Source organism: Pongo abelii, chromosome 5 (genome assembly GCF_028885655.2).
Source record: "Pongo abelii isolate AG06213 chromosome 5, NHGRI_mPonAbe1-v2.0_pri, whole genome shotgun sequence".
NCBI lineage: Eukaryota > Metazoa > Chordata > Mammalia > Primates > Hominidae > Pongo > Pongo abelii.
The window spans coordinates 26,121,541-26,135,200 of record NC_071990.2 but is presented as its reverse complement, the minus strand read 5'-3'; the positions used below and the strand labels follow the sequence as shown (position 1 = coordinate 26,135,200).

General features: G+C 40.4%; 3 protein-coding genes across 3 annotated transcripts in view; 2 read left to right on the top strand and 1 right to left on the bottom strand.

Moving 5' to 3' along the window:
- LOC100438251 (uncharacterized) overlaps window positions 1-13,660 on the bottom strand; it is an 84,523-nt gene that overhangs the window by 64,082 nt on the left and 6,781 nt on the right. The window lies entirely within an intron of this gene.
- Window positions 8,516-9,104, top strand: LOC100435391 (histone H2A type 1-B). The gene has a single exon (XM_002816505.4). The coding sequence runs from the start codon at window positions 8,580-8,582 to the stop codon at window positions 8,970-8,972; it is 393 nt and encodes a 130-aa protein (XP_002816551.1). The 5' UTR covers window positions 8,516-8,579; the 3' UTR covers window positions 8,973-9,104.
- LOC134761588 (histone H3.1) lies at window positions 9,238-11,721 on the top strand. The gene has a single exon (XM_063725139.1). It carries the CDS (start codon window positions 10,108-10,110, stop codon window positions 10,516-10,518), a length of 411 nt encoding a protein of 136 aa, XP_063581209.1. The 5' UTR covers window positions 9,238-10,107; the 3' UTR covers window positions 10,519-11,721.

The following is a 13,660-nucleotide window of genomic DNA, read 5'->3' as shown; positions in this document are numbered from 1 at the left end:
GTGACTCTGACACTTTTCTTCTTTTTCTTCTTTTTTCCTTCCTTTCTTTCTTTTTTATTTTTTATTTTTGAAATAAGAAATCAAGAATACTTGCTGTTTATCTAAAACAATACCCATAATTGATAAGCCAAAACAAAAACCTAGGTTTTCTAACTCAAAACTAGGATGTTTTGCTTTCTCTGCTGATACTCGGCTGATCGTTAATAGGTAATTAACAAACAAGCCTTGCTATGTCCCCCTCAGTTTATTACCATTAGATCTATGCCTACTGTCAATCATATTAATCCACAACTATGCATTTCACAAAACTTACCATAAAAATTCACAGGTTTCCCGCTTCCGTCATTTTCATTTCTGAAGGGTCCCATGTAATATAAAACTTATATTAAATACATTTGTATGCTTTTCTCTTGCTAATCTTTTTTTTTTTTTTTTTGAGACTGAGCCTTGCTCTGTCACCCAGGCTGGAGTGCAATGGCGCGATCTCGGCTCACTGCAACCTCCGCTTCCCGGGTTCAAGCGATTCTACTGCCTCGCCCTCCCGAGTAGCTGGGACCACAGGTAAGTGCCACCATGCCCGGCTAATTTTTTTGTTTGTAGTAGAGACAGGGTTTCACCTGTTACCCAGGATGTTCTCAATCTCCTTACCTCGTGATCCGCCCGCCTCGTCCTGCCAAAGTGCTCGGATTACAGACGTGAGCCACTGCACCCGACCAATCTGTCTTTTTGTAGAGGGGCCTCAAGCATGAACTTACTGATGGGTGAGAAAAACAGAATTTTCTTTTCCCCTACAATATAAACATTAATTGTAATTTTATCATTCAGGAAATTTTGGTGACCAATCTTACAGAAATTTTATCTTGTGCAAGTCTACACAAACCAATATGTAAATGTTCTATAAGTGAGATTATATTTCACTTTTCTAGTATCCTTTTAAATTAATAAAAGAGATTCTAATGATTATTTTCATTACTGCATTTCATTATAGGGAAGTAGATAATTGCCATTTATTCATTGACCTTCCCTTTTTAAAAATTATAAACCATGTTACCATGAAAATGCTTTTCAGTTTTTCTCTACACACAAGATTGCTGTAAGGGCAAAAATAGAGATAGGAATCATGCATCCATTAATATACATATTTTGGTTTTTAATACATGTTACCAAGTTGCCTCCTGAAAGTCTGTTTACACTCTCACCAACAGGGTGTTTTTTCCTGACTTCCACAAATGCTCTTGAACAGTGGGTGTGTTAGTCTGTTCAAATTGCAGACATGAACAATTAAATCTCGTTGTTTTTATTTTTAAGACAATTATTATTTGAGACTGTACATTTTGATAATAACATTTCTTCTATTATGGTTTGATTACTCATGATTCTTTCCCATTTTCTTTTGGGATGTTGCCTTATGTACATTATTTTAAATAGATAGCTCCATGTATTAAAAGATTATTATGTTTGAGGGCTTATGATATGTCAGTTACATTTCTAAGATTTTTTTTTTTTCTTGAGACAGAGTTTCGCTCTTGTTGCCCAGGCTGGAGTGCAATGGTGCGATCTCGGCTCACCACAACCTTCACCTCCAGGGTTCAAGCAATTCTCCTGCCTCAGCCTCCCCAGTAATTGGGACTACTGGCAAGCGCCACCACGCCTGGCTAATTTTGTATTTTTATTAGGGATGAGGTTTCTCCATGTTGGTCAGACTGGTCTCAAACTCCCCACCTCAGGTGATCCACCCGCCTCGGCCTCCCAAAGTGCTGGGATTACAGGCATGAGCCACTGGGCCCGGCCACATTTCTAAATTCTTTACAAGTATAAATTCATTCAATCTTCACCAAAACTCAATGAAGTGTGAGTACTATTATTATCATTGTTTTACAGATTAAAACAAGTAATATAGCCACTTACTGAGTTCTTCTATACACTTGGTAATTTTTTTGTTTCGTTGTTCTATCAATTATTGGGGGAGGGGTGTTGAAATCTCTACCTTTAAATCATGTATGTGTCTATTTCTCCTTTCAGTTCTATCAGGTTTTGTTACACATATTTTGCAGTTCTGTTATTTGATGCATATACATTTAGAATTGCTTGTTTTTCGTATTGGATTGACCCTGTTATCATTATGTAATATCCCTGTCTGTTCCTAGTAATTTTCTTTGCTCTGAAATATACTTATCTGATGTATCATCCAAAAGACCACCAGGATGGCTAAAGAGTAGAAAGGAGAGATTTACTGGCAATACTAATTTGCAAGCCAGGAAGAGATGGTCCCAGAACCTGCCAAAATTACTCTCCCTTTGGGTAGAAGGAGCAGGTTGGTTATTTTTATGCCTCATAGGATATATATCACACAATAGAGTCATACATTTTCAGCACGTTTGGGGGGACAGCTATATATATTATGAGGGGTGCCAAGTGCATTCACAATGGATAAACACGTGTAACATACCTCCCATGTTCACTTTGAGGTTAAATTTTAGGTTAAAATGAGGTAGAATTTAGGTCTTTACATCACAAGGTGAACTATAGGAACAAAGACAGTTTACGTGCTGCCTCTAACAGCTGGCTGAAAATGGCTTAAGGTCTACAATTACGTGTAAGAATAGAATGTGTGTCAAGGCGGTCCTCTGTCCAATCGGAGTTGTAGTGGCCTGGACTGTAAATCAGAGTTAGGAGGGCTTCTGATAACTCCTATAGTTAAGGAATTTAGCAAGTGTGAGTTTTTTGGTAGTCTTTGGAATTTAGGAATTTGCCATGCCAGCCAAGTCATGAATGCTCTACCAGTAGGTAACTTTGTTTCCTTAATCTTAGAGTCTGTCTTAGTTGGTATAGGGGCATCTATTTTGGTCTTTCAGATCAGAGATATTATTAATACAGATACCCTTGCAGTTTTGGGCTGATGTTTATATGGCTTATCTTTTTTGCAGCCTTTAATTTCAACCTGCATTATGTTTATATTTGAAGTGAGATTCTTGCAGACAGTGTACAGTTGTTTTTTTTTTTTTTTTTTTGAGATGGAGTTTCACTCTTGTTGTCCAGGCTGGGGTGCAGTGGCACAGTCTCAGCTCACTACAACCTCCACCTCCTGAGTTCAAGGGATTCTCCTGCCTCAGCCTCTTGAGCAGCTGGGATTACAGCCATGCACCACCACACCCGGCTAATTTTTGTATTTTTAGTAGAGACAGGCTTCACCATGTTGCCCAGGCTGGTCTCAAACTCCTGACCTCAAGTGATCCGCCGGCCTCGGCCTCCCAAATTGCTGGGATTACAGGTGTGAGACCCCGTGCCCAGCCAAACTGTTTTTTAATGGGTGTATTTACACCATACACATTTAATGCAATTATTGATATCTTAGGGCTTAAGTTCATGAAGGGTACTCTGGGAACCATAGTCTCTTGGCCCACTAAATGTTTGCCAGAAATCACTGACAAGGCAGATTGATTAATAGGTGAAAAGGCATTTCACCTATTGTTTAACGTGTCTACATGGGAGCATTCGGAATTAATTACCTAACTTCCCAATGAGTTATAGATGCTTACATACCATTTTTAGATCACAGAAAGAATTGGGGCTTAGATTCTGGTAAAACAGGTTATGGGAGGCAAAAGAGGTTTGGCTTGCAAAGGTGGCCTTGTTATGCAGGTGAAGCCTCCCTCAGAAAGAATAGATGGTAAATGTTTCTTTTACGATTTTTAAGTGTCAGACTCTCAGTCTCTCCTGGATCTGGGGAAAGGTATGGAAAGGGGAAGAGGCATGGCTGCATTAATGGAGATTCTCTATAGATGTAAAATTTTTCCCATTTAAGGCAGCTTTGCAAGCCCATTTCTGCCTGCTGGCCAAGCAGCAGCCATTTCAAAATATGTCAAAGAAATATATTTTGGGGTAAAATATTTTGATTTCCTTTAGACTGGTGGCTTTATAAGAAAAGGAAGAGACACCTGAGCTGACACACATACTCTTGCTCTCTCAACATGTTATGATGTAGTAAGAAAGCTCTCACCAGATACTAATGCCATGCCCTTAGCTCCCCAGGTTCTAGAACAGTAGGAAATAAATTTCTTTTCTTTAAAAGCTAGCCAGTCTGTGGTATTCTGTTATAGTATCACAAAATGGACTAAGTAACTATATTATGATCATCTTACATGACTGATCCCTCCTACATCATACACATACACAGGCCACATTTGGAACATTGTTACAGGTTCCACTGTCCAGTAGAAATGTACTACAAATTATATATGTATTTTTAAATTTTTGAGTATCTTCAATAGTATATTTTCGTTAACTTTTATAGTCAAAATGTCATTATAACATGTATTCAATATGCATAATTATTAGTGAGATGTTTTACATTCTTTCTTCATACTAAGTGATATGGTTTGGATATTTGTCCCCTCTAAATCTCATGTTGAAATGTAATCTCCAATGTTGGAAGTGAAGCCTGGTGAAAGGTTTTTGGATCATGAGGGTGAACCCCTCATGAAGCGCACTCTTCAGGGTAATCAATGGGTCCTCACTTTGAGTTCACAAGAGATCTGGTTCTTTAAAAGAGTGTGACACCTCCCCCATCTCTCTCGCTCAGCTCTCACCATATGATATGCCTACTCCCTCTTCACCTTCCACCATGATTGGAAGTTTCCTGAGGCCTTGCCAGTAGCAGATGCCTGCACCACACCTCCTGTACAGCCTGCACAACCGTGAGCCAAAAAAAATTACTTTTCTTTATAAATTAGTCAGTCTCAGGAATTCCCTTATAGTAATGCAAGAACGAACTAACACACTAAGTCTATTTCGTATTTACAGAATAGCTCAATCTGAAGTACCCTTTTTCAACTTCACAGTAGCTACTTGTAGCTAGTGGGCACTGATTTGGAGAGTGTTCAAGGGTGAATTGTATTATGTAATTAACAGATTTTTTTTTTATTGTTTTCGCAAACCACGAGGCATCAGATTGTCTTACTTTCTCTGCTCCTGGTGTTGGAGTTGTTATTGGGAAACAACTTATTTTCCTCTTATATTTATATGAAATAAATAACCCCCAATATTTCCCTCCCCATTATCTGCCTTTTGTTTTTTGAAGGCAAGTGCCTAGAATTTACTGTTTTTGAAGCACTTACTGAAAGGATTGCCATCAAGTTGTTTTGCTAATAGCACATGCCAGGCGCTAGTTGGTTTGCTTAATTCAAGGTAACTTGGATGAGAAGAAGAGTTTTTCTCATCCATGGCTCAGTAGAGTATAGATTACTGATATTGTGACTGGATGTACTCCTGCTTTCTAGTGTGAGTTTTTGAAGCTACCCTTAATCTTGGTTTCAATTTTATCTAGCCCTGTACATATCCAAGGCTCTTTCCAAAAATGGTCTACGATTTGTTTAGGAAGTTAGAATAACTGTACCTTCTGACCCACGGTTCCTGACATTTTCTGGGCTTCGAACACATCCAGCATTTTATCGAAGTATTTATCCTTCCTACTTGGCTGGCTTCTTCATTGCCTTCAGGTCTGAATTCAAATGACATTCTCCTGATGAAACTTTCCATCCTTATTCCTATTCTTTTTTCTTATCCCCTTTCTTTATTTTTCTCCATAGCACTCATCATTTATCTCTACATTTTCACTATGTATTTACCTTATTGTGCACTCCCCCTACAAGATAAGTAGCACCGTAAGGAAACAGGTTGTCTGCTTTTTCACTGCTATGCTCCCTGCACCTAGAACACTCTCTTGGCACTTAGCAGGTTTTCAGTAAATATATGCTGAACTAATAATGGTGGATATACATCTCCCTCATGAACTCTCTAAATCCTTCTGATTTACATTGGTCAATCTTCTTTTCCATGTGCTTTTGTATGATTTATTGCTCAAAATCTTTATTTTATATGCAGAATGCGCACTGCTATTTAATGTTCATGTATGTAAGTCCTCCCTTCTCAGAGTATAATCTCTTCAGGGCAGTATCTGAGATAACTTTTTAACATCTCCATCATGAATCTTGCACCTTTTCAAAGAAAATGAGCCAGTGGTTACTGATGTTTACGGCTGTTGTTGAGGGTGAAGATCATTATAATTTTGAAAAGGGAAGTTGAATATTGTGAAGGGAAAGATATCACTAGAGTCAGAAGACTTGGGAAAAGGCAAAAAACAAAGTAAAAATGAGCACTTTTAGTCTCCTGACAGTTTCTCTGAATCAAATCCATAGTTCTGTGACAGCGTTGGCTTAGAAGCAGATTTTTTTTTTTTTTTTTTTTTGAGATGGAGTTTCGCTCTTGCCCAGGCTGGAGTGCAGTGGCAGGATCTTGGCTCACTGCAACCTCCGTCTCCAGGGTTCAAGCGATTCTCCTGCTTCAGCCTATGGAGTAGCTGGGATTACAGGCTCCCACCACCATGCCCAGCTAATTTTTTGTATTTTTAGTGAAGACTGGGGTTTCACCATGTTGGCCAGGCTGGTTACGAACTCCTGTCCTCAAGTGATCTGCCCACCTCGGCCTCCCAAAGTGTTAGGATTACAGGCATCAGCCACCGTGCCCAGCCAGGAGCAGATTTTCTTACACTCATGTTTCTTTTTCCTTCTGCCATCCTGTTTCAGTATAACTAGACCACAGATAGAAGTAGTAGATACCTCAGAAATTCCTGGAATAATTAATCCACGTTCATCTGTACTCCATCTGCTCCTATCTCATGGAATATAAAAGGAAAAACACCAAGATTTCTCTAGGCAATCTGTCTTGATTTTAGGTTCCTCAACAGGAGAGCCAGGCAATGGCTGTAATAATATTGTCCCGGCCAAGGAAAAACTTCCCCTTTGCCCTCCCAAGGTTTATGGAAAATTACTGGCAAAACACAGATTAATTGGAGAAAAGGCATATCTATTTATTTCATCACAATTTTACAGGAGATTTTAGAATTAAGACTGAAAGATACAGGGGAAATTGCCCATTTTTATGCTTAGGTTCAACAAGATAAACAGCTGTATAGGGTACGATCTAATGCTAACAGACTGAGTGGGGAAGCCCCACAAGGCTTGTCTGTCAAGATTCTTCTTGACCTCTCAGTGCAGCATTCCTTCCTTCTGGTTATAGGACAAGACCCTTTTTTAGAATGGGGGGTCTTATGACCTACAGGCAAACAAGGTAGGTTAGTGTAATATTTTTAGGTTTTATGGCTGGCTCTGGGGAAAAGGAGTTCTGGTTTGTATGGCCTACAAACCAGAATTCTAGAATTCTAGAATTGAGGAGGAATTCTAGTTTCTATGGCTAGACTTTGGGGAGAATGGGACTTACAGACAGGAAGGCAGAAGAAGGTCAGTGAAACACTTTTATAATAATAATCCCATTTTGAGTATTTCTGTGTTATGGAATGTTCTTTCATTTCCTGAAAGATTCCAGAGACTCCTCATTCAGTGTTGTGAAAAAGTTCAGGAAATGCAACTCAAAAACGTGCCACTTTGTTATGCTGATTTCTTTGAACTGAGGGCACCTAGGAAACAGTAAATTCAAGGAGGGGCTTTCTCTGAACTTCTCTAATCAAAAATTTCAAAATTTAAAAAAAAATTCAGAAAGGAATTTAGTTGTTAAGATTCACTTCCCTGGGGAATCTCATCAACCAGAGAAGATTAACTGTATCACAGGAGAGGAGACTGGTGGTTAACACCATCTAAACAGACTTTGTCACAGCTGTCACCTATTCTTTGAAACACCCATTTATTTTTCTCCAAAATCATATACTCTCCTCTAAGTTGCCTACATCCCCCTTCTCTCTCCCTTATGAATCAGAGAGCTTATAAGCTTCTACAGTTCACTGGGATTTGGGGTATTCGCTTTTCTTCCCTCCCACTCCCCCTCCCCTTTTTTTGTCTTTGAGACACAGTCTTCTGGCTCTGTCGCCCACGCTGGAGTGTGGTGGCTCTATGTGAACTCACTGCAACCTCCTCCTCTCGGGTTCAAGTGATCCTCCCACCTCAGCTTCTCGAGTAACTGGAACTACAGGCGTGCACTAACTACCAAGCCCGGCTTTTTTTTTTTTTTTTTTTTCCGTTCCTTTTTTGGTATTTTACTGGAGACAGGGTTTCTCCATGTTGTCCACGCTGGTCTCGAACGCCTGGCCCGCCGTCCTCGGCCTCCCAAAGTGCTGGGATTACGGGCATGAGCTACTGCGCCCGATTTGAAGGACCTCTTAAATCTATTTAGAAATTGGTCGGAGTCTACTCCTTTCCAAAAGCATGAGTCACAATCCCGGAAAAGCACGAGCGGCTGAAAGTCAAAATAACCAGAACAAAACCTCCACTCATGCTTAAAAAAGGTATTTTGACAAAATCCTAATTCGGTCAATTATTATTAGTATTCAAGTAGAAGGCTCAAGCCAGACTGGGGATTGGCTCAAACATAAACCTTACACCAGACGGAAGGATTACATGCAAATGAAGGATGCAGATTCTGATTTCCCATTGGGTATTTGACATTAGCCAATGGGAGAATTCCCCACAGCCTACCTCCAGTCAGTATAAATACTTCTCTGCCTTGCGTCCTAATGTAGTTTCGTTACATTTCCTTGTGGTGATTTTTTCTTTTTATCTGAGGTAGTTATGTCTGGTCGCGGCAAACAAGGCGGTAAAGCTCGCGCCAAGGCTAAGACTCGGTCTTCTCGTGCAGGTTTGCAGTTTCCCGTGGGCCGAGTGCACCGCTTGCTCCGCAAAGGCAACTACTCCGAGCGCGTCGGGGCCGGCGCGCCGGTGTATCTTGCGGCGGTGCTTGAGTACCTGACCGCCGAGATCCTGGAGCTGGCGGGCAATGCGGCCCGCGACAACAAGAAGACCCGCATCATCCCTCGCCACCTGCAATTGGCCATCCGCAACGACGAAGAGCTTAATAAGCTTTTGGGGCGTGTGACCATCGCGCAGGGTGGCGTTCTGCCTAATATTCAGGCGGTACTGCTGCCCAAGAAGACTGAGAGCCATCATAAGGCCAAGGGAAAGTGAAGTGTTAACGCTTCATACACTGCTGTTTTTCTGTCAGCAGACGAAGTCAGTCTAACAACAAAGGCTCTTTTCAGAGCCACCTACGACTTCCATTAAATGAGCTGTTGTGCTTTGGATTATGCCGCCCATAAAGATGTTTTTGAGGTTTTTTTAATGGTTTTGAGTGTGGCACTTTTAGTAATTTGTACTGCAGAAATTAGATTCATAGAAACCTCAGGAACTCTAGGTATGTGGGAGAAGTGCCATGCAGCACGAAAAACATGTTTACTGGGGTGATTCGCGTTAAGTTTCACACACAGCAGTTACCACATTTTAGAGGAAGGAAATTATACCGATGAGTGCATTCCTAACTATCTTTAATGGAAGTGTTGAACAAAACCCGCATACAACACACGTTAAAACAGTTTGAAAATGTCATACCATTTGGTGTAGCAATTGATGGCATACACAATTGAGAGCACACACATTACCACTTAACATTTGAGTACGTATTTCCCAAAATAAGGAGCTTTTTTCCAGTTTGGGGATGTTTTGCTTTGTTTTGAGGTGGAGTCTACCTCTGTCGCCCAAGCTGGAGTGCAGCGGCGTGATAACAGCTCATTGTAACCTCGAACTCGGGCTCAAGCGATCCTCTTGACAGCCTTCCGAGTAGCTGGGATTACAGGCGAGAGCCGCCACGCCCGGCTAAGAGCATTTTTCTAATTGCCCACAATTCTTATGCGACGCCCAGAAAAATATAATTTTAAATAAAGCGCATATGCAAATTTCCCTAATCCTCTCCAATATGCTCTGATTTCTTTTTTATATTTTAACTAGAAACAATTGGAGGTTTCTGCGTTGCTTTGTGTGGTTGTAAATTTTAAGACTTTAGGAAGCTTTTCCAGTACAAGACTTGTCCACAGTGGATATAGCAGCTAAGGGGTTAACAAAATGACGTCAGAGTAGCTATGGTAATGGACAGGAGCCTCTCTTAATCTGCAACCAGGCACAGAGATGGACCAATCCAAGAAGGGCGCGGGGATTTTTGAATTTTCTTGGGTCCAATAGTTGGTGGTCTGACTCTATAAAAGAAGAGTAGCTGTTTCTCTTTTCCTCCACAGACGTCTCTGCAGGCAAGGTTTTCTGTCTTTTTGCCATGGCTCGTACTAAACAGACAGCTCGCAAGTCCACCGGCGGTAAAGCGCCGCGCAAGCAGCTGGCTACCAAGGCCGCTCGCAAAAGCGCGCCGGCTACCGGCGGCGTGAAAAAGCCTCACCGTTACCGCCCGGGCACTGTGGCTCTGCGCGAGATCCGTCGCTACCAGAAGTCGACCGAGCTGCTGATTCGGAAGCTGCCATTCCAGCGCCTAGTGCGAGAAATCGCCCAGGACTTCAAGACCGACCTTCGCTTCCAGAGCTCAGCGGTGATGGCGCTGCAGGAGGCTTGCGAGGCCTACTTGGTAGGGCTCTTTGAGGACACAAACCTTTGCGCCATCCATGCCAAGCGAGTGACTATTATGCCCAAGGACATCCAGCTCGCTCGCCGCATTCGCGGAGAGAGAGCGTAAATGTAAAGTTAATTTTTCATCAGTCTTAAAACCCAAAGGCTCTTTTCAGAGCCACCCAATTATTCCAACGAAAGCAGCTGTGATATTTTTTGTTGTCTTAACAAAACAAATCTCTAAGGACCCCCAGAAAGCATTAGATGCTCTTAAAAGTTCATTAACAGAAACAACGGCTTGATCAGTCTTGCAGTGTAGGCTATTTCTGACCTTATTAGTAAGGTGCTATTTGGAGAGAAGAAGCTGTGTAAGTCCACTATCATTCAGGCCTCTAGCTTGCTATGATTAGCATTATTTTAAACAACTTTGTAAGACCAAGAGTAAGGGAAAAATCTGGAAGTAGTTAACTGGCACTTACTAGGCATTTTTTGCAAAGCTTTGAAAAGACTGGAAAATTTTATCTTGCGAGTTCCAATGTCTTCCTCAAAATGCTTAGAAGGATTTTCTCAGCTCAATACATAGTTCCCTAGGTTTTCTCATATTTTTTTTATATATATATACTTTTATGTGAGGCAGGGATCTAACTGGCTCTCATTTTATCCATAGCTAGCTACCCACTTTAAATCTGTCAGTCTGTCGACCAAGCATAATTTAATCCCTTATATGGGAATTATTTTATATGTGTGGCTTTGCTTGTAAATAGTCTATCTGGTTGCATTGCTTTGTCTCCTCTAGGACTATGCACCATGACATGCCACATTTTTTTTTCAGTAATTCTTGCCTGTAGTTATCTATTAAAATCTAGAATTTACAGGTTTTAACCATTTTCTTTCTGTTGATCTTGCTTTTCAGTTTTGGAGGTTGGGGATTGAGTACTGGAAGAAAATTTATAGGGATGGGAATACTGTACGTAAACAAAAGTAATGTTTAAAATTTTTATATTTTATATGATTTTTTATCACATAGCTTTTCCATGACGTTCTTACAAACTAACTTTAGAACCACCACAGAATGTCCAACATTAAAACTATTAATTCCAAAGACCTTGCCTCACATTCTTTTTTACAATAAATATTTTTTACACCTAACATTCTTTCTTGGCCTACATCTACAATGTAAATTGATGTACCGTACTAAAATCACCTGACCAACTGTCAACAACAAATCACACACACACAAAAGATTAAATTTGAATTGCATCGTTTACTTAAATTCATTTGTGTTCCAGCTTTTAATAAAGCAGTTTTTGGTTTATAAAGTAATATTTGCATTTTAAAAATTATGAAAATGAATATGTCTGTGTGTTTTATGATTCATTTTTCTTGACTCTTATACAAGTGACTCTACCTGGCATAGACATTTGTTATCCATAGACAGCATGGATATGTTAGAGATGCCAATGGACTTGGTCTATGCCAGGGTGACTACCCACAAGCTCTGGGCCCAGCTGAAGGTCAAGTATTTTTTTTCCAGTTATAGATGTGCTGGATCTGATGTATAGTGATTGACTTTTTATATTTTCTTTATCTGTAGGAAACAAAGGTGTTGGAGGTACTGGGTCTGATGAATAGCATAAAAGAATAAAGTGACATTACTGTCTGAAGATCAGATGGACAGGGGTGGTAGCTAAGTCCAGCTGTTCTCCACTCCCTCACTTACATTCTTTGCCCCCTCCTCAATAGAACAAGGATTCTGCTCTAACTCTTCATTTACAGTTGATATTTAAAAATTCACAAATGGATGAAATTGTCATTTGTGAAAGAAAATTTATTGAGCATTTTGTATTTGTGAGTAGTGCAAATATTTTAATATTATATTGAGAATCTATTGTTTTGTATTAGACGAGTAATTAAGGTGAGATTGGAGACAAAAAGGGGGTGTTGTTTGCAGAATATACCATCCAAAAATAGACCACTGTGGGATCAGGATTCTTTTGAGCTAAAGGCACTTTAAAAACAGCAATTCAAGAAGGGATTCTTCTAACCTTTTCTTTCTGAAAACAGGAGATAAAAGTTCCAATGTGAAAAATGCTCTCCTTGTACCAGGAGAAAAGAAATATTCTTCAGCCCAGAGTCATAGATGAGATAATTCTGCACAAACACAGCAGGGAGTCATAGCCGAGAGACTTCCATACACAAACCTTGTTAAAATAATCATATTTTCCTTTAATCTCCTCATATGGTTTACTTTCCCACAATTGCCTCTCTTTAACTTAATGTGAAAGCATTTAGCTTTTGCCATTTCTTTGGGTCTTCACTTTTTTATGAGGGTTCTCCTGTCCTGTAAAATTTACATTAAATACATTTGTATGCTTTCATTCTGCTAATCTGTTTTAGGGCAAATTAATTATCAGGTCCAGTTGGAGACCCTAACAGAGTAGAGGTAAAATTTTGCCTCCCTACAACATAGAGATTGTGTGCATTAAATGTTGATTGTTCCCAGTTGTTCAGTTTCTCAGGCCTCTGAGCCCAAGCTAAGCCATCATATCCCCTGTGACCTGCACGTATGCATCTAGATGGCCTGAAGTAACTGAAGAATCACAAAAGAAGTGAAAATGGCCTGTTCCTGCCTTAACTGATGATATTACCTTGTGAAATTCCTTCTCCTGGCTCATCCTGACTCAAAAGCTCCCCCACTGAGCACCTTGTGACCCCCATCCCTGCCAGCCAGAGAACAACCCCATTTGACTGTAATTTTCCACTATCTACCCAAATCTTGTAAAACGGCCCCACCCCATCTCCCTTCGCTGACTCTCTTTTCGGACTCAGCCCGCCTGCACCCAGGTGGAATAAACAGCCTTGTTGCTCACACAGACCCTGTTTGGTGGTCTCTTCACACGGGCGCCCCTGAAACAGTTTAACAGGGTTTTTCCTGCCCAGTCGCCACAAAGTGATGTTATGCTGCAGGCTGAAGTTTACAGCTAATGCCGTTGAAATCTAAAATCAGTTTTGGTTTGTTAGATTTGGGTGAGACGGCTAAGATTCTCAGAGAAAGAAGTCAAGTTTGGGGTGCATTTTTCAGACTTAAAAATTTAGCAGTAACCCTTGCAGTTTTTCCAATAGAAGTGATTTATGAATGCTTTCAGGAAATTTAAAACAACAGTGAGAAGCACGTATGGAGATTTGAACTACACTCCAGACTTGGCTATAGGAAAGCACAAAGGCTGCTATTGTATTGCACCTTGGAAAAGAGAACAAAGGAATATTTT

Bases quoted from the DNA above. Each gene is read 5' to 3' on its own strand.
- LOC100435391 (XM_002816505.4), top strand. From the start codon at position 8,580: ATGTCTGGTCGCGGCAAACAAGGCGGTAAAGCTCGCGCCAAGGCTAAG.
- LOC134761588 (XM_063725139.1), top strand. From the start codon at position 10,108: ATGGCTCGTACTAAACAGACAGCTCGCAAGTCCACCGGCGGTAAAGCG.